Source organism: Thermobia domestica, chromosome 9, assembly GCF_964235325.1.
Source record: "Thermobia domestica chromosome 9, izTheDome1.hap1.1, whole genome shotgun sequence".
Taxonomy (NCBI): domain Eukaryota; kingdom Metazoa; phylum Arthropoda; class Insecta; order Zygentoma; family Lepismatidae; genus Thermobia; species Thermobia domestica.
In genome coordinates, this window is record NC_137462.1 from 268,526,025 (window position 1) to 268,546,998 (window position 20,974).

Sequence of the window (20,974 nt, forward strand, 5' to 3'; positions counted from 1 at the left end):
GTATTTCTCAAACTCTGCGGCAGAGGGCAGCGAATCAGGGGCGTAATTTTTCACTTGAGGAAGGGGGGGGGGCAAGAGCATGACCGACATAAGACTTCCACGTTTTGTACTAATATATTAGTAGACAATTTATTAAAAGTATATGTATTCCTCAAACTCTTGGGGGCAATTGCCCCCTCCTGCCCTACTAAATGACGCCCCTGCAGCGAATTGCCCCCTACCTGGTTCTCTTGAAGATAGTCCGATAGCTCGGCTCAAATATCAAATTAGCTCCCTCGTGGTTAAACGATTAACGTACGCGCCTTTCGCGTGGGAGACCCGGGTTCGATTCATGTGGTTCGGACAGAAGCTCATGTGGTTCGGATTCCACGTTAAGCTGTAGGATTCACGTCTCACATAGCCTCGATGCTGAAAGGAATGCTAAACTGACAGTCAAATCAAACGCTTAAACGTAATGTTTCAAATAATGTAAAAAGCCTTAACTTCATTATTCTCAGTCATAAACAAGAAAAATTTCTATATTTTTAGTTTTGACAGAAGTAGACATCAATCGAAACAGGTTTTTGGTGTGTTATCATTTTTATATTTCTCGCACATGAAAATTTGTTTTACCTTTTTTCAAACCTCTAAGCACAGGATAATTAATTATAGAAAATTTATCATTGCTCCATATTTATCTTGCTTCAAATCACACGAAGATATTGCCGATAATTGGAATAAGTTTGGAAGATAAGTTTGGAGTCTGCCGATAATTCCAAAGAAACATGAAATCTTTAAATTATGACAAATTCCACATGAACTTCTACAATCTTCGTCGTAGAAACCAAAATCAAACTGTTCTATCATAAGTACAATAAAACTCACTGAAATGTAATTTCAATTTTGCAAACTCACGTTATTTGAAAGGCTTACGATATACTCTTACGTTGAATAATTGAAGTCTTAAAGACCATTTTGTTTTCGACTACACATATTAGTGTTATTTGCGTAATTTTCAGTAATTTTGTTAGAAGAAATCAGTAATTTAAATCTAGCTTCGATGCTGAATAGTTAAGCTTCAATTAATATGAATCTCTCTCTCTCCTTTTTCTTTCTTTCTTTCTTTCTCTTTATTTCTCCTTTTCTTTCTTTTTCTTTCTCTTTTTCTTTTTTCTCTTTTTCTTTTTTCTCTTTTTCTCTTTTTCTCTTTCTCTTTTTCTCTTTTTCTCTTTCTCTTTTTTCTCTTTCTCTTTTTCTCTTTCTCTTTTTCTTTCTCTCTTTTTCTCTTTTTCTCTCTTTCTTTCTCTCTCTCTCTCTCTCTCTCTCTGTGTGTGTGTGTGTGTGTGTGTGTGTGTGTGTGTGTGTGTGTGTGTGTATGTATGTATGTATGTATGAAGTGGGGTCACTCAAGAAAGTTTGAGATAAACTAAATTTAAAGTGCTTTCTTGGTATGATCGCACAGTTACCACGAGTATCAAAGTAAAGTTCCTTCGCACCCAGCGGAGATGCAAAATACTGCTCAATACACACGATGCGAAAGAATATAGGCTTTATTCATGGCTAAGTGACTCAATTTTGACAATTTTGGAGATACCCCTCTGTACATACCCGAGAAAATCTATTAGTGTTCATTTTTGAATTTCTAATTGAAATATATATTTAACTTTCCAGAAGTACTTAATGACGCAGTCTTTGACGAAGATCATGATGAAATGGTTGTAATTAAAGACATAGAGATGTTTTCAATGTGTGAACATCACCTTGTACCATTCTACGGGAAAGTTTCTATCGGGTATTTGCCCAAGAAGAAAGTCCTCGGTCTTAGTAAGTTAGCAAGGTAAGATTAAAAACTACTATTACTAGAATTAGTTCTAAGTTTTCCGAAAGAAACTTATTGTGGGTAGAGTACCTACAATAACATTCATATACAGGGTGATTTTTAAAAAAACGGAAAATTTTGAAAATTAAATAATTTTACGAAAACAGTTTTTCTCATTTAATAGTAAAAATGCCATTTTAGAATACATACAATACAATTTTAGTAACCGGTAGCCATTGGTTTGCACAGTGGCCACATGTTACTATTTGGTACCAAAATGATCACACCATCCTCTTAGGTATTGATCAATACCAATATCACCTCTCTATGACTTACCGTTCCCAAGATATTGGCCAAAAAAAGTTCCGATTTCGGGAAATTTAAGGAGCCATATCTCGGGAACCGTAAGTCATAGATGTCATTGGTGTTGATCAATACCAAAGAGGATGATAATCATTTTGGTACCAAATAGTAACTGGTAACCAATGGCCACCGGTTACTAAAATTATAGTGTGTGTGTTCTAAAATAGCATTATTTTTACTATTGAGATATTTTTTAAAAAAAAATCCATGAAATTTCAAAATTTTCAGTTTTCCTGAATCACCCTGTACTTGTTACTTTTACGACTATTATGTAAATCCTAAATTTAATAACTAAATTTGTTGTATTAAATTTCGTATACAACTGATGAGTTTATTGTATTGTTTTTTTAACATATTCATATCTTCTCTGTATATTTTGTGTAATTTTTGAATATCAATCTAAGGATCCTTAAGATATAGAAATGACACGGTTAGTTTTGCCAAAATAAAATATATATGTAAATCAAAACTAATCTACAGTTGACTTCCACATTAAAGATATACTGTAATTCTCGTTCCTAAGAAGTATTTAATTTTTTTTTTCATCTGTTCGGCTACAATTTATTTCTATTAAACGTTTGAGATGGGTGATAAGCAGTCGTATCTCTATTATTAATCTAATGACAAGAAAAGTTGATAATGACATAAATTCAGTCAATAAAACTTCAGGAGGGTGCCGAGAAAAGAAGTTGAAACATTTAAACTAAATTGTGTAAAACTCATAATTTATACAAGGGAAATTTTTTCTTTTACATGAACGTCGCAGGGGCGTCATTTAGGGGGGGCAGGAGGGGGCAATTGCCCCACCGAAGAGTTTGAGGAATACATATACTTTAATACAGTCCCGTGCCGTGGAAAATCAGCGCCGGGCGCGAGAGTATAAGACGGCGCCCCTATACATACATTCCAAGTAATTTTTCCTTTCTTTTGCCCCCTTTTCTCCCGATTTTTTCGCCCCCTTACTTCGGCGCCCGAGGCCGTCGCCCCGCTCCCCCTACGGCACGGCCCTGCTTTAATAGATTATCTACTAACATATTAGCACAAAACGTGAAAGTCTTATGTCGGTCGTGCTCTTGCCCCCCCCCCCTCCCTCAAGCGAAGTCTGAAATGATGCCCCTGGAACGTCGTACCAAGGGAAATGAATATCCGATCAGAAAAGTTGTTTAAAAGTTTTGAGAACTTTTCCAGAACTTTATGGATAAAGAAGGGGTGATGAACAGCCCTACCAATGATCGGACAATGAAGTTGCTACCCACCTACTTTTGGAAAAGCCATTTAATTATTCATAAATGCAAATAAATAAATAAAAAAGTCTGAATTTTTATTCCATTAAGATCTGTCAAGTAAATTATTAATTTCCTAAATGCGGTTACGATATTCTTACCTTCTAAAAGAGAGGAAGGTGGACATTTTTTAAAAAGGATGTACACCAGTCATATAAAATAAGTAGTCGCCATATCGTTCATTAGTTTTCAATGTAGTAGTGCATAATGCACGTTCACTGCATCACACAGTATAGTTTGTGTATAAAAGACGCAGATGCTTGTCACTACATATTTTCCTATTACTTCACTATGTAGTCAGATCAGGAATTCTTTCTGATCATGATGACCGGCCAGGTGACTTAATACCGCAACCATTCCAGTGCAGGGTGTCTATCGGTCACGAAAGTCACGAAAATCATGAAAGTCACGAAATCAGAAAACTGTCATGAAAGTCAAGAAATTTAGCTTTTTCGATCAATTTTTTATCGATAACTAGACTAGAAAATTTTGTTCTATATAACATCAAAATTCAGTAAAAAATGTCTCTGGTTGGCTTTAGACACTAGCAAATCGCAAGCAAAGCACGCTTCTATCGCATGCATGAAAATTCGGCTTAAATCGTACTCAAATTCGCTCTTGAGATTGTCCTTCAGCTGGCATCATTGAGCAGTGGCGAAACCACCTACGCTTCTAACCAGTTCAACTGAGAGAAGACAGGTTTATATATATATATATATATATATATATATATATATATATATATATATATATATATATATATATATATATATATATATCATTCCAGAGAACAGCCTTTGAAAGTAGAGATAAGATAAAGATAAGTGCTAAAGAATATAGGTACTGGTATTAGTTTTTGAATATTACGAAATTTTATGGTTTGGTAAAGAAAAGATCACGAAAAAGTCACTTTGGAATTTTAGAAGACACGTTGCAGTGTTTTAAAAAGTTTTTACGAAGAAGGGTGGACAAGAAGTGTGCAGTTTATCTTGCTGAAACCACACTCATTCCATGACATTCTTTTCTTGAAGCTATTATAGTGTGTCTACAGTCCTTATTTACAGTACTACTTGAAAGGATTAGTAGCATAATGTTCCTTAGCTAAACTTGAACTACCGCAATGGGTACCATGACTTGTAACGCAATCTTATAGTATACACTTGTATGTAAGTTTTAGCTAATCTTAGAAAATCTAGATTAGTCTTATGAAAGTAACAAACCTGAGGGAAGTGATTTTAAGACAGTAATGAAGAAAGTTTCAAACACTTAAGTTTTGAATTTTGATTTAACTAATGTTATAGAAGCAAACAATTATAAATATTTCTTTTTCTTTCGTCCTCAGAATTGTAGAAATTTTCTGCCGAAGGCTACAAGGTAAGTTCATGATTTTAGTATATTTATCTTGAATAACTTTTTGAAATATTAGTCTGTTATATTCGAGTATTTACAATTTGTTTATTAATACTTTTCCAATACTCTAGCTCAGTGGCGTAGGGAAGGGGGGCCCCCCAAAGAGGTCCGACAATGTACTTTGGTACTTTGATGTTTGTAATGTTTTATATATTTTTATGTTTATATATTTTTTGTTTGTAATTTTTCTATATGTACCTATAACAGCACTTGGCCCCCCCCCCCAAACACACATCCTGGCTACGCTACTGCTCTAGCTTAGAATCTTTCAAATAAGTATACAACAGAGATAGGTTTTGTGCTTAGAATTTAATTTGAACAACTATGGTAAAACTCGCTGTAGACTTGATGTCCCACATAAAATCGGTACACATTAGTTAGTCATGAACAGGATGTAATTCCAATGTTATGTTGTCCACACAGTGTCAACACTCCTCTGGTGCGCTGTAGTGAAGAGGTCCGTATTTGTGTTCTGAAAGTTTTGCAAATTGATGTGGAACTTTACATGAAAACGTACTCTATTAGAGGCAGTAAAGTATCCTAGTTCAACAGCAGTAAAATTCAAGAAGTATAGGAAATGTCGGTGTGCTAGCCCGTTGTAAATGTAACCAAAAGGAAACCTCCGAAAGTCAGATTCTGGAGATAGTCGACAGAATTCTCAACGATATAACCAGAAATCACAAAAGATAAAGAGCTAGGCTCTCAAATCAGCGACTTTAGTCAACATGCATAGAATTTGAAAACTCAGTTCTCAGTATATTCTGATCGTAGCGCATGAATTGCAAGAAATGAGAGGAAGGTGAAAGAATTGGTTATTGTGACTGACTTCTAAGTTTGTTAGTGGTTACTTGGACGCCAGTGGCAGCTTTCGATGGAAGTAATATCGGTTAAGATTACAATTTTATTGCCACAAACTAAGATTATAATACCTTCGTGTATTACTTCGACATACAAAAATTAATGTTTTTCTTCCTTTAGCAATATAACTTTAATTTTGACAGATGTGACTTGCTGCTTTAGTCTTTTTTTTTTCTCGTGCTATATCTTTTATAGTAGTGTACGAGTGTGTTCATCCATCTCCCTACATGTCATGTTTACATATCAACTAACTTTCCATTTGCATATTCCAGAGCTTTTTTTATTCGTTACAATTTTCGAGAAAAAAAATAGTTGCCATGACTTCTGCAATGACCCTCGTATATTGAAAAGTATAACGAAGCTATACTTCAGTATGAGTTCCACCTCCAATAAAATGCCGTAGTATTCGCTCAGAATCAATTTTTCTAAGTTGATAAAGAAATTGTTTCCTTAGTTCCTCGAATTCTACTCATGAGGTTTTGCACATATGCATGTTATTTCTAATTCCATAAATCTATTACAATATCTATTCTTTTCGACTTTTTTTTTCGTTAATCCCCAGTATCGTAGAATAAATACTTAATTATGCATATACAAGCTAAGCTTCGTAAATGGTTTGCAGTATTTTCAGTTGCTTGATAATATTGGATTTTATTTATTAAAACTGTAAGATATGTTTTAGTAAATGTAAAATAAAGGGTGTACCATAAAGAACACAAGTTTTGAAATCCTCGCAATTTGTTCTAGAAAGTTGGCAGCACTGAACATTACACGCTTTTAATCTGTTGTCTTTGAGGTTAATAGCCATGTAGCGCCGAATTCGTTGCATGCTGCTACTGGAAATATTCGATTGCTGTGAACGTCCGGGAATAAATTTCACCGAACTTTGAGCAACATTATCACTCGTGATTACAACGATACTTGTATTCTAAAATCTTTATTATATCTTTATTTGTAATTGTGGGCAAAATGTATTTTTAAATTATGCTCAAGCTGTTCAAGAAAGGAAGAAGAATATGAAAAGAGAAATAGATGTAATTTCTTTTCTGGTTGTTATGCGATTATATTTTGTGATAATAGTGATTCGACGATGTGAGTTTAGTTGTCATAGCAACGAAAAATAAATAATGCATAAGAAAGGATCCATCTCGTGAAACTTACATGAACAATTTTTAAAGAAGTACTTGGTTAACTTGTTTGGTACTACAATAAAAGATAATATCTTGATGCAGTGTATAAAATTGATTTTGATCTATCAGTAGCCTTAGTTATATAAATATACGAACTGTGGTCGTTTATATGATGGCGATGTTTCCTGCAGAACAACTAATACGAGGAGAACGCCCCGAGAATTTCTACAACCGAACTTGTTTTCTCAAATTTATCAGTCAGTCTCATCAGTCGACTTATTCGTTGCATTACGTTGATCAAACATTCATTCCACGGGGTTGGCCAACAGTCTCTGCAACACATTCACAACATTTGTAATAAGATTTCATTATGACAACGCGGTGTTCTGTCGTGAAGTGCTCTATTCGTACTAGGGATGGGCAAAACCGGTTTTATAAAAACCGGAAACCGGTTTCTAGAAAACCGAAATCCAAAAGACATTTCGGTTTCCCCAAAACCGGCTCGGGTTTTCACCGAAACCGGTTCGGTTTTCACCAAAACTGGTTTCGTTGAAAACTTTTGAAAAACACATTAAGGTTAGTGTAAAGGGACAAGTTTTGCCGATAGATGTCACTACAGTCTTCGTATCTCTCCCCTGTATTTTTTACCTTTCACGAAAATTTACAATTTCTTTTACAAATTTCAACGTAGAAACTTCAGATTTTTAGAGAAGTAACCTCATAACCTATTAAAGGGAAGAAACAATCTGTGCCGATTTTTTATTTAGAATTTTCTTCATTGTTGAAACAGTTCCATTGTTAAAGGTTTAGTTATCCATTTCAACAATCAAGCCATTTCAACAATGAAGAATATTCTAAATAAAAAATCGGCACGGATTGTTTTCGATAGATTATGAAGTTACTTTTCTAAAAATTTGAAGTCTCTATGTTGAAATTTGTAACAGAAATCGTGAATTTTCGTGAAAGGTAAAAAATACATGGAAGAGATACGAAGATTGTACTGCCATCTATCGACAAAACTTGTCCCTTTAAACCAACCTTAAACTATTTCTGTGGAAACAGAATCGGTTTCCGGAGAACAAGGAAACACTATTCTGGTCAGAAATAGAACCAATTTTGAAAAAAAAAAGGGGGGGACAGATTTTGTAGAAAACCGGTTTCTGAGAACCCAAACAGGTTTTTTAAAAATTTCAAAACCCGGTTTCGGTTTTCCGAAAGACCGCTTTTTGTACCCGCCACTGATTCATACCCATACAGAAAACGGATGACAATAATACGCCATACGGCGCTCTGTGACTACTAACCACAGAGAACAAATAGATCAAAATCTTGTAACGTTCAGTGCTGCCAACTTACTAGAACAGAAATGGCGGGTAGTTCAAAAGTTGTTCTTTATAGGCACACCTTTTATTTACTAGTCCTAATACAACATTACTTTATTAATACAGATAAATTAAATTGCTTGTAAACAGTTGTAAAGAATCTTATTGTATTACAAATAAAAATTTTCAATTTGCTTTGATCCCTGTCTGTTTAGAATTGAATAAACTTTCAGATGTATATAATTTCTTTTTTTCAGTGCAAGAAAGGTTGACGAAACAAATAGCCATTGCCGTAACGAAAGCATTGGAACCCGCAGGAGTGGCTGTAGTAGTTGAAGCAGTGTAAGTATTGTACTGTGAGTGGTGTTCCATGAAATTCATTTTTTTATTAGCTCCTCTATAAATTACACATTTCACCATAAATAACTCCATCTATCTTAACTGTGGAACTATTACTTAAATAATATTTTTCTGGCGAGAATATGTACTTTATTAAAATTAAAGTAAGTCGTAACAGTTTCAATAACGTAATGTTATCTTCATCAATATTAAATTATTATAGATGTAAAATTTTAATCAACTATTTTTTTTTTTTTGTTTAAAATTTTTTGACACTATGTGGTTCATTTTGAAATTAAAATTCTAACAATTAAAATTATTACAATAATTTTCTGACAGCATATATTGGAAGAATACATATATACAAGTACATACATAATCATTTTTTCAAAGGCACGCTTTTCATATAACTTTAAATGTTTAATATGTAACAATAAAGTATTGTTATAATTTACTATTTCTTCATATTAAAATTTTAAAACTGTTTAGTGCCATGGAGAAAAGAGAAGGCGCTTGTTTGGAATTTCACCTGTACAGATACTTATGCTCCCTTAAATATACCAAATGCATCGACTCAAGCAGGACTCGTAGCAGCTCAGAAAGGTCGATAAAAGGAATATATCATTCTATTGGACAAATATGGGTTTGTTACAATAGCAATTGAATCAAGTGGTTCATGGAGCAAGGATGGGTTTAATTTTATCAATAAAGTTGGCGAACGCATATCGTTAAAATCGGGAAATACCCGACCTGAAGCATTTCTCATACAGCAGATTAGTATAGCTATTCAACGAGGGAATGTTTCGGCTATTTTGGGAACTTTGCAGAATCTTCCTTTTGGAGGGGGTTTATGAACTAAAATGTCATGCGAACTTGATAAAAATATTTTGTCTGAATGAATAAATGAACAAATAAAAAGTTTAAAATGAAGTAGTAAATTATAACAATACCTTATTCTTACATATTAAACAATTAAAGTTATATGAAAACCATAGGCGCCGACTTTGGGGGGGCAGGGCACTTTTGCCCCCCCCCCCAATATTTAAAGGTGGGGTCCTCGCCCCCCCAATATAATCCAGTTGAGGGAGAATTACCAAAGAGGAGCAAGAATTTCTGTCTTAAATTACGTCGTGCCTTTAATTCAATATTAGGAACAGCCTTTTTATTCGATAAAAAGCATAGTTTTCTAATCGGCGTTTAACCATTTCAGGATTTCCACTTTTTGAGGTAAATTTTAGACTTTCAATCAAACAGCTACTGCTTCCTTACTATTTATCGTAGGATCGTAGTTCATACCTCCTTTTTCTTAGGATAGATCATACTTTCCAACGGTACCACTCTCTTGTCCGTATTATACACCAGAAATAAGAAAATTGAAAAAAGAAACATGAGATTTTTGGAAAAAAAATCGAAATTTTTGTGTCCCTCTGGCCCGGGCCTGGGTTCACGTAGGGATCTGAATCTTTTAAAAAATCTTGTTATATGCATAATAAGTGCGCAAAATTTCGTTCTTGTATCTTGAAAACTGAGGTCGGGAGAAATTTTTGAAAGTCTGAAGATGACCCATTTTTCATATATGTATATAAATAGAGGAAGTTCGGGTATTATGGAATAGTCGGATAATATGGAATACCTCATTAGCTCGCCTCTGATGTGTTGCTTCCTAGCGGAGAGGAAAGAAACTATTTCCTCACGTCCCCATGATGCTCTACAGTCACTCCATGTGATTGTGACATTCGTTGTGTTGGTAGACGTGAAAATCTGATTTCTTATTCAGGAATACTTTTACAGGTAAGTGGTTTACAACCTGTATTTTCCTATTGAAATGTAATAGAACAACAATTCTTTATTTAGTATGACGTTGGATATACAGAGTGGTAGTTTGATAAGCGGCATTATCCTATACGCCTTCGAATGCGTTTAACAGCTTTTTCGTTTCCAAGCTGGCGTGAAGGGCAATATCGAATACCCGCAAGAAAAGCATGGTATTCCGTATGGTATTCCGATTACAAAAATAGCTATCGGTATTGGGCAATTAAACATACATTTATGATGACAACAATGCTAAGTGTATTTTTTTTATTACAGCAAATTGTCTGATACAAGGGGTGAGCTTGGGTTCACCGTTCATCATGTTTAGTGTGAGCACACAATGACTGTGCCGATACTGAAACAGAGTATTATATTTATGACTTTTGCAAGTAATCACAATCAGTTATGGCTTGACATTTAGAATTTTCATATATTGTCACTATATTCATTGTATGTTCAACAGAAAACTTTTTTCATTTCTATATAGCATTTGTATTCCATATTACCCGACCATTTCATATTACCCTCCAAAGTGGTTTCTTTACAAATTATAAATTTTACCCACACCTGTAACGAAACTTCTTTATCAAGATATACATAAATCAAGCCAAATATATAAGGCGTATACTTGTTTTCCTTTTCGTTTCAATGTGCAATTATTAACTGAGTTACAAGCGAAACAAAAATGGTATTCCATAAGACCCGAACTTCCTCTATATATACCTAGGTACAAAATGTTTTAAAAAATGTACTGCGTCATTCCTATTTAGCTTAGAGTCATGGTTCAAACTCCATTTTCTTGAATATAATAAGCCCTTTCCAACAGTATCACTCACATGTCCGTATCATACACCTAAACCAGATAATTAGGGAAAAACTCGGAAGTATTTTGGCAATCCAACCAAAACATTTTGCCCCTCTGGCCTAGGCTTGGGCTGACGTAGGGATCTGAATTTTTTTCTAAAAATACATTGTTATGTACATAATACGTGTGCAAAATTCCAATCTTGTATCTTAAATACAAAGGGCAGAAAAATTGTTGAAAGTCTGAATTTAGGCTCTCTCTTTATACACACACGTACGTATATACTTGTTATAAAACTTTACTGCGTCATTACTATTTAGGCTAGAGTCATGGCTTAAACGTTATTTTCTTTCGTATAACAAGCCCTTTCCAACGGCGCCACACACCTGTACGTATCATATTCCTGAACCGGAAAAATCGGGAAAACTGAATTTAAAAAAAAAAAATCAGCCCCTCGGAACATTTGCGGCCCTCGTGCCGGACTCGGCTTCACGTAGAGATCTCAGAAAAATTTGAGAAATATCCAAAGGTACATACAATTCCAATCTGATATCGTGAAAATTACAGGCGTGAAAAAATTTTGAAATTTGACTTAAGAAAAAATAAAAAGTCACGCCCTTCCGCACCCACTTGGCGCAGCCAAGTTGACCATCTGGTTCCAAAACGCATCTGGGGTGTTCTTTGGTCCATCCTTGACTTGACTAATAAAAAAACGACTTAAGTATATTTTATAAAACCTAAATAAGAGGTCAAAGACCATAGTACGCCATGCTAACAAAAGTTACCAAAAATCCTAAAAGAGTTAATAGAGCACTGAAGCTTCAACAAACACTATGGTAACACTGATATGAGAAGTGAAGATCAATGTGGTGCAGTGAAGTTCCCAGAATTTGAACTTGAATTTGTTTTAATAAGTTTACACAAATTTTATTTAGGTCATGAATTTAGCAGCGGAGCTTATGCAGCAGACCGAGATCTGGAGGAAGGGGTTTTTTATCCAGCAGTTGGTAGAAAACGGCTGAATATGAATATATATTTATTCATTGTTTTGGCCCCCCCAATATTTTCTTCAAGTCGGCGCCTATGATGAAAACAATTAAAATTGTATATCAATTATAATTTATGAACATATACAGTATATGCCAATTAACGTGTAGTGAAGATCGTGTTACGTTATTGAAATTGTGACTACTTATTTTAATTTTAGTAAATAAAATGTCAGAAAAATGTTAATTATTCACCACAAAATGTTATATGTAATTTTTGAGAAACAAAAGTTTTGAAGTGACATGATAAAATTTATGGAAATTAGGTAGACAGCACACACACGATGAAATATTAAATGTTTAGTTAATTCGCTTGTCACTATTTCTTCACTCTATTTGTGTTTATAAAGATAATTCCATTGTGTATACACAAAATAGAGGCTTTTCTCTAGCTCTGAAATGCTAAGTGAAACACTGTTTTGTGCAGAGGCTACAATATTACACATTCCACCACCTTACAAGTCTAAAATAATTGAACTCCATACTAATTTCCTAATCTTTCTGATGTGGACATCTTGTTGCAACTGCTAATTCTGTGCGGCCACATAAAATCAAATAATTTTTAAAATATATTTTACGTATAAAAGTAAAGTTATATAATAAAATTTTACAACACTAAATGTAATTTATGACAGTCATAAATGGAGATATTTAAAAATCATCATTCCAATTGAGCCCAATATTATGAATTGTCTTGGATTGAAATTGGATAGTTTCAGACGTAGATCTGGCTCCACGTTAAGTATGTTTCCGTATTTGTTTTTCATATGTACAGTCAGAAGCAATATTAAGTATAGATTTTATGTAGAAAAAATGATAGCTCCAATCTATACTTAATATTGTTTCTGACTTAACGAGATGAGAAAATGTCTCGCACAGATAGGTAGTTGCAAATAGCAGCAGATGTCTAAGCCAGTTGGGGAATTCCAGGGTAAATAGCATTAGACTGGAACCAAAATTACAATAATGACAACGAAGGGATCATTTTGAATGTCGAACCACAAGACAGTTCGATAAATCACACTTTCTTGACAGAAGGAAGTCTGGAGTTTACGAAGTTTCCATCTAGTAATTTTCTTTCACTACGAAGTGGAAAATAGACGTAGTTGCAGCAGCATTGACCTCAAATGTTCAATCTTCCAATAATAATAATAATAATAATAATAATAATAATAATAATAATAATAATAATAATAATAATAGTATTATTAGTAGTATTATTAGTATTCCAGTACCCTGTTTGTAAGTCTTAAAATTTATCGATATTTGTCAAGACAACTAGAGGGTATCCTTATGCGAGTAGAACATAATTATGATACAAGTTTTCTATTGTAGAACATAATAGAACTGTACTACATGAAAAGATGTGTAAAACGCGGGTAGCATACTTTACAATAAACTTCCCAATAATATAAAGACTCAGGACTCTGTTACTAAATTTAAAAAAAAAAAAATGTAAAAATATTTATTACAACACTGGTTTTACTCGATAGAGAAATACATGAATTGCTAACTACATTAAAATTTTACATGATCTTCAGCAAATCAGTGTCATTACTTGTTTTTGGCACTAGGTATAAATGCAAGGATTTCTACATAGACTGCAAGCAGGCACGTAGCCAGGATTTCGTAACGGGGGGGGATCTTTAACATGAAAATACTGTGGTCATCACACCAGGGGCTCGATCATTCTAAACTATTTTACTGGTAACATTTTTTTTTATTTTTCGTTTAGCCAGGATTTCGTGATTCGAGTGATTTCGTATCGGTTGACATGAAACTCTGAAGATCCAAGAGCTCGATTTATCTATTTTACTGGTAACATATAGGCAACTGTCCTATTAATTTGTTAGGACAATAAAATGAGGATATGTTAGGATTTTAATAAACTATGAAGAAGTTTCGAGTAAAGCCAATATATATATAAAAAAAAAAAAGTATTGAAAAAGATTTTACAATATCGGTTCCCTTCCTCTGTTCATTCCAATATAACAGTTTTCCTTTCATTATGACCTAAACTATTATAAAAAGTACATATCCACTTTTACAAAAACTACATATCCAATGTCGTCTTGTAAAATATTTAACAGAACTTCCCCCCCCCCCCATAACTTTTTTTTTTCATTATTCCATCAACTGTCTGTCTGTTCTAAATGACAGGTTAAGAGCAGTACAAAACTGTTTCTGAAATAACATGTTTAATACTGCAGAGAAGCGATGACGAAAATGATCAAAAGAAATGTCCATACTATTACAGAACGGCAGTTTTCGAAACCTTGAAATTTCCCTGACAAGTAGCAGAAATTCTGAGAATTCCGTAACTTTCAAGGGCGCCCATCAGGGGGGCAAGGTGGGGCGATTGCCCCCCCCCCCCCCAAGACGAAATTGTACTTGGGAATATCGAAAACCCAATAGAATTTTTACATTAGTTACAGCAAAATTTGAAACTATATTTGAAACGTCGCTTGTACTTGCCCCCTTGGAAACCACAACATGGGCGCCCTTGGTAACTTTTCCAAAAAATTCAGAATCCGACTTTTCCAGGATATCCCGCTCATTCGCCGTAATACAAATCTTCTCATGAGAGTAACCAAAAGCTTGCTATAGCTTTTTATTTTTAACTCTAATTCTTCTTTTTGTCGTTTCTTTTCGTTTCATCCTTCCTTACTTTCTTCATTTCTGGTCTCGAAGAGGATGGGAGGGGAGTCCGGACCCCCTGGACACCCCCTTGGCAACGTGCCTGCTGCAAGTAATAATTACTTTAGGTTAATTGTGCCTTACATTTTGCGTGATATCATTACACCTTAAATTTTTCATGCTATCATTATTAATAGTGTGTGTTTTACATTATTCTTTCTTTTACATTTGTTCACTTCGGATGCATTGTACTACAGTGCTAAGTGTATGAAAAAAGGACAAAATACAATACAATAATGTTTAATCTTATAATAAATTACTAGATTTTTACTCTTGTCTCAACAGTAGTACTAATACATTTGGTGTTTTTTACGATCACTCTACGTTAGATTACGAAATCTTCCAGTGTGGCCGCCTTCTGCATTTTAAAACTTTTTCTATCTTCTTTCAACAATTTGCTGCTTTAAATTCTGTTCTGAAAGCTATAATTAATGTCGCCCAAGCTTTGCACCATATACACTCTTATTGAAAGAAAAGTAGGGACTCAATGGTAGAGCGTTCACCTCTAGCGCTTAAGGTTCCTGGTTCGATCCCAACTCGCGCCAAGTTAGCTTTGTGGTGGACAAACAGTGTGCGTGTTTTTTCTCGGTTCTTTTTCCTCCCATTTTCTTCATTCCACCATTTTCATTCATTTCTCATCCTCACCTTCTTTAGCCTAGCCGATATAAACTGTGGGACGTAAAACTTAGATTTAATTTAATTTCATTTCAAAAGTAGCCACTTACCCACCTACCTTTCTGTAAAAGGCCACATTCTCTCATCCGTAGGAAGAAAAATTGAATTCCTTGGCTTGAGACAGATCTCCATTAGCCAAAATACGTCCATTATTTAAGGACTTCTCAGTTTGGTAGCATTAAAACACACACACACACACACACACACACACAGATTATACATAAATAGGAAAAGGAAGCAACCAAAGAACATGTCACTAAAGTTTCTAAATATTAGGTTAATTTAGTTCACTACTAAACTAAAACCTTTTCTAAATTGGAAATTTTTCGTTCCGCTTCCTTTTCTTAGTTCTGTAAATTTCAACTATAGCTCAACATTTAAAATTTTTAAAATTGTTTATTTATTTTTTATTCTATAATCTTTTTTTTTTCTGTCCTTCCAGGCACATGTGCATGGTGATGCGTGGAGTCCAAAAAATCAACAGCAAGACAGTAACAAGTACCATGTTGGGTGTATTTAGAGATGACCCAAAGACCAGAGAAGAATTTCTGAATTTGGTGCAGTCTAAATAATCGCATATTTTTGCACAATTACGTCAGCAGGGACCAACGTTCCCATAAAAGTTAACTTCAACTGCATTCCTATTATTTCATCGACATCTAAGAAATCGTCGCAGGTTCGACCTGATGTGTGTATGTGTGAGAAATTTTAATGTTAAATTTTAAAATTCGATTTGTATAAACTTGAAATTTGGAGGTATGTGCGAAAATTTGCACATTGTTCTGAATTACAAGATTATTTTAAAAATAATTGGAGGAGGATGTTATTGCGCATAATACCATTAAACTTTAAGTAGCTAAGTATACGGCTAGTGAATAACTAAAGGAAAATTGAGAACATAAAAATTAAATACTAGACGGACGGACCAATTGCTACTTAAACTGAGAGCCCAACGAACAAACTAAAACAATGATATGACCTCAGAGTTAGTTGAATGAACTGTATTGCTTTAATGCTTTCCTTTTATATACTTTTAATATCTATAGTAAATTGTGCCTCCGATATAGTTTGAAAATGTAATTTATATAAAATTTTAATTTGATGTAGCAAATTGTGTTTACGATAACAATCATCTATAAATATATGTATCTTTCTACATGTTCTTTCGTTAACATCATAATTTCGGAACGATTTAACTCATCATCAGGTTGCTTGACGTAGAGACAATAATTCTCAGTGTATTCAGACACTTTTACCTAGAGAAGGAAATGCAAACAAAATATATATTGTTTTCTGTAAGTTTTTTTGTAAGGTATTTAATTGAAAATCACAATATACACTATAGTTTTCTGTTCTAAGAGGGGTGAGTGGAATTTTCCACAGGCTTCACTTAAGCTCATACCTTCTCACGGTACCAAAAATTAACAAATTCATTCCGAAGTTTAATAGAAGGACTTGTAGAAGAAGTAGGGTATTTTTTTAACCAATAACTGTACCTAAGAACTATTGATATATCAAATACATTACATTTCAGTCTGTTGTGCAAGAACTCCCTATTTGATAAAATTCATATTAATTTTATTTTGACGTTGGGAAATCTGCATGACAATGCGAGACAATCTTTCTGCAAAACGAGATAAAAATTTATATGCCCTTTACAGATAACATCAATATTAGCCGTATATGACAATGGCGACAGTCTATATGAAAGTATACATAGGCCTATAGTAAATGTGACATTGTTGTGCACGTATCTCTGTGCGCTATGCTGTAATGAGGTGCTATTTTTTGTATAGTGAGCATGTATGTTGTACATATAGCCATGTTTAATAAGAGTGAACGCAATGTGTCTCAAAAGTATTGTAATCATCCATAAGTTGGATTATATCAAACCAAGATGCAAACATCACAAACGAATCAGTTGTAAAATCTAACTTTCTTCTTGTGGATGAGAACAAGCTTTAAAAAGATGACGTTCGATTCTTTTAGACATTGTTGAGCAAAGTACTATGACGTCTGTATATGCATGGTTGATACTGTACCAAAAATATAACTATTTTATTATCTAATACAGTGATAATTTGCTATGTTTGAAAATATATTAGTTTATTGAATGCTGAATTTAGTTTTAGTACATCGATAAATATTTTTTTTAATACTCAGCACAGTTTAATGTTACACATATCAATATTATCATTTGTCGCACTGTACAAACTCTGGATAAAATGTGTTGAACTAAAAAAAAGCTTCTTATAAGATCTGTTGATATAAAAGATATTTTATGAAGTAAAAATTTATTTTAATATGTAACTTTTGTTGGTTTCATTTGTATACCCAAAATAGGGTTGCTAGATCCTAACATTTCTTTCTGCGAATTTTAAATTTTTCTGGCACGTTCTTAGTTTTTTTTATAATAATAATAATAATAATTAATGATAGCTCTGGACACTTAAAATGTTTCTATAAATTAGTACCAGAAAGAAAACTCGAATTAGTTTCTTAATACATTGTTAACGCAACTCATAGAAGCAACTTAATATTCAGAGAACAAATTCATAGGTTGCGTTTTTATCTAACTGGTACCTCAATCTCTTATACTTGAGAATTTGCTTTTACCTTAATAGACTTCGTCTGTCAACATCATCTCGATCATATCGCAGTTTCGATCGAGCGTGATATACAGGAACAGAAGCTAATGTGATTTAATAAAAGCATAATATACTGATGTCAGGAACAGAAGCTATTGTGAACTAATAAAAGCAGAATACACTGGTGTCGGGAACAGGAAGCTAGTATGAACTAATAAAAGTAAAATGTACAGGGTGGTCCGGAAGTGGGCGTACTCTCTTTAGTTTCAACAGTAAAGTAACTGTATACAGACATTCTACTATAACACTATAAAGTCTTAAGAGTCATAAACATCGGTATGATCACCACCCATATCGTAACACAGTTGAATTCAGCGCCAAGTTCTCACAATGTTATGCGGATATACTCCGGAGTCACGACGCTGAAGGCGTGTTCCACAGCTGCTCATAATTCCTGCGTTGTGATATTGAGTGTTGTTACTTTATGAAACCCCAGAGAGCATTGTCTGGTGTCGTCAGATCGGTACTTCTTGGAGGCCAGGCAAAGAGAACTGGTGAAGATGCACAACCTCTTCCAATCCAGCTGCCAGGAAACGTCTGATTTAGGTAATTGCGCACGTGAATCGCGAAGTGCGCTGGTGTTCCATCCTGCTGTATCACAACAGTATCTTTGATACTATTTTCTTCCAGTTGAGGCACCAACCACTCATTAAGCATCTCCAGGTAAGAATGTCCATTAACATTGTCTTTTAAGAAGTAAGGCCCAAAAATGTGTTGCACTCATCCCAGCCCACACCATCACGTGTGGTGGGTTTCTTTCCATCTCTTTGTAAAACCGAAGGTTTTCTTTACACCACATTACAACGTTCCGAGAATGCATACTCTGGTAGATAGCACACTCGTCTGTGAAGAGGACTGCATCACGGAATCGTTTGGAAAGGTACGCCTTAAGGAGAGTTCTGCATGCCTCTTTCCGCGCATCCATGTCGGCGTCACTCAGTTCATTCACATGCATTGGACGGTAAACTTTCAATTTTAGAACTTTCATGTGCCTCATCATGGTGGTCCGAGGAATACCAAGCTCCGAAGACCTTTTACCTGTTGATTTTGAAGGCGACTGCTGCACTGATGCTTCATGTTTCACTCAGTTTTATCAGTCGATCGCTTCGGGGAAGGTCTTTCACATTGCCCGTAGCAGATGTAAGTTTTTCCCACCCCAACATTGTTGCTTTTCTTGGTATATTAATACCAAAGCGGTCTGTAAATTTCGCTTTAACACTTTCCATGGTGTCACCTGTGTAACGCCTTTCGTGAAGCCAAACAGCAACAACTAATCTTTGTTCGATGCTATATGGACTTTGATCACTCATTGTTGATTACTCCAACTTCACTGCAAATAACTGTTACCAGGCAGAAAACAAACAAGGATAGCAATGTTGCCAAACAAATGTTGGTAAAACCTAAAACCGTCAGAAAACACCAATTATGGGTATATCCACTTCCAGACCACGCTGTACTGATTGATGTCAGAAACAGAAGTTACTGTGAACTAAAGCAGAATATGTTGATGTCCGGAACGAAAGCTACTATGAACTAATAAAAACAGAACTCCAAGAAGTTGTGAATTTCTATTTATTCTGAAAGGATGTTTTGAAGTTTGAACGTATGGAAACAGGATGCAGGGTTATTATGCAAAGTCTTCAATACAATTAAAAGGCAAGAAAATTTTAATGTACTCGACTGGTTGCATTTGAGTGTAGGTCCCTTTCCGCACAGAGGCTGAGACGAGGACTTACAACTTACATGGATTCCCAACCACACAAACTCCCACTGGGGACTGTAATACACTTTTCCTGAGTTTTGTGTTGCAGTTATTTTAAATGAAACTATCCCAGTTTCCAGTTAAACTTATTCTACGTGACTGTGAAACCACACATTTGGTAGTTACATGTAAATTCTATTTACGTATTTTCCTTTCTTCTCCCCTAAATATCTCAAAATCTTCCCCTTTTTTTCCTTCTGACAAATCTGGCAACTCTCTAAAAACAAAACCTGATGTGCTCTAATTATACATAGACCTATTGTGTCGTGAGATAGTTACAGCAGTGCCACCTGGTAGCGAAATCATTAAATCGTAAAGAGGATAAAAGTATTTCAATCCTATCGGTCATCAAATTGTGACTGTAAAGGATCGCAGTTAACGTAATTTCTTGACAATTGGGAGGTCCTAGCTACGAATCTGGTTCCACCTCAACTCCGTGACGTAGCCAAAATTCAAGGGGCTCACATACAAACCATATACATATATAAATAATAATAATAATAATAATAATAATAATAATAATTCATTCCCGAATCGTGGAATGATAAATACCCTTTGTGATTTCCTATTCGAATTCTGTTCATTTACCTTTTAATAATTTTCATATAGTGTACTGGACGTTTTATCTGATACATGTACCATGTCTTGGTGATCATTTTGAAAACGGTGACCCATATGAACAATCCTTTGCAATATCGCTCTTTAGTTTTTAAAGATATGTCAAACGATGTATCACTCACCCCATGTTTCCATATACAATTTTGAAGTTGAGCCCTGGGTGCCCATGAAGAGTGGCCCTGGGAACCACGGGACAATACCAATCGATGTACCCCATGACATTTTCTACTTGAGTTTTTGTTTGGTTCATTTATGTTGAACTGGTTTTAAGATTTCCGTGGAAAGATTAAAATGAGTCACCCTAAATATATACAGGGTGTTAATGAACTCTACTGACAAACTGTAAGAAGTGATTCCCTACATGAAAATAACAGAAAAAGTTCATAAGGACCTGTGGGGATAAGTGCA

The 20,974-nt window shown here is 34.5% G+C and overlaps 1 protein-coding gene across 2 annotated transcripts in view; it reads left to right on the forward strand.

Annotated features, from left to right (window-relative positions):
- The window catches only part of Pu (GTP cyclohydrolase punch), a 162,357-nt gene extending 144,509 nt beyond the window's left edge, over positions 1 to 17,848 (forward strand). For both annotated transcript variants that reach the window (XM_081726034.1, XM_081726033.1), the window contains exons 3-6: positions 1,651 to 1,816; positions 4,787 to 4,818; positions 8,422 to 8,506; positions 15,981 to 17,848. In XM_081726034.1, coding sequence (XP_081582160.1) covers positions 1,651 to 1,816; positions 4,787 to 4,818; positions 8,422 to 8,506; positions 15,981 to 16,110 — 413 coding nt within the window. In that variant the 3' untranslated portion in view covers positions 16,111 to 17,848. The remainder of the gene's footprint in view (positions 1 to 1,650; positions 1,817 to 4,786; positions 4,819 to 8,421; positions 8,507 to 15,980) is intronic.
- The last annotated feature ends 3,126 nt before the right edge of the window (positions 17,849 to 20,974 follow it).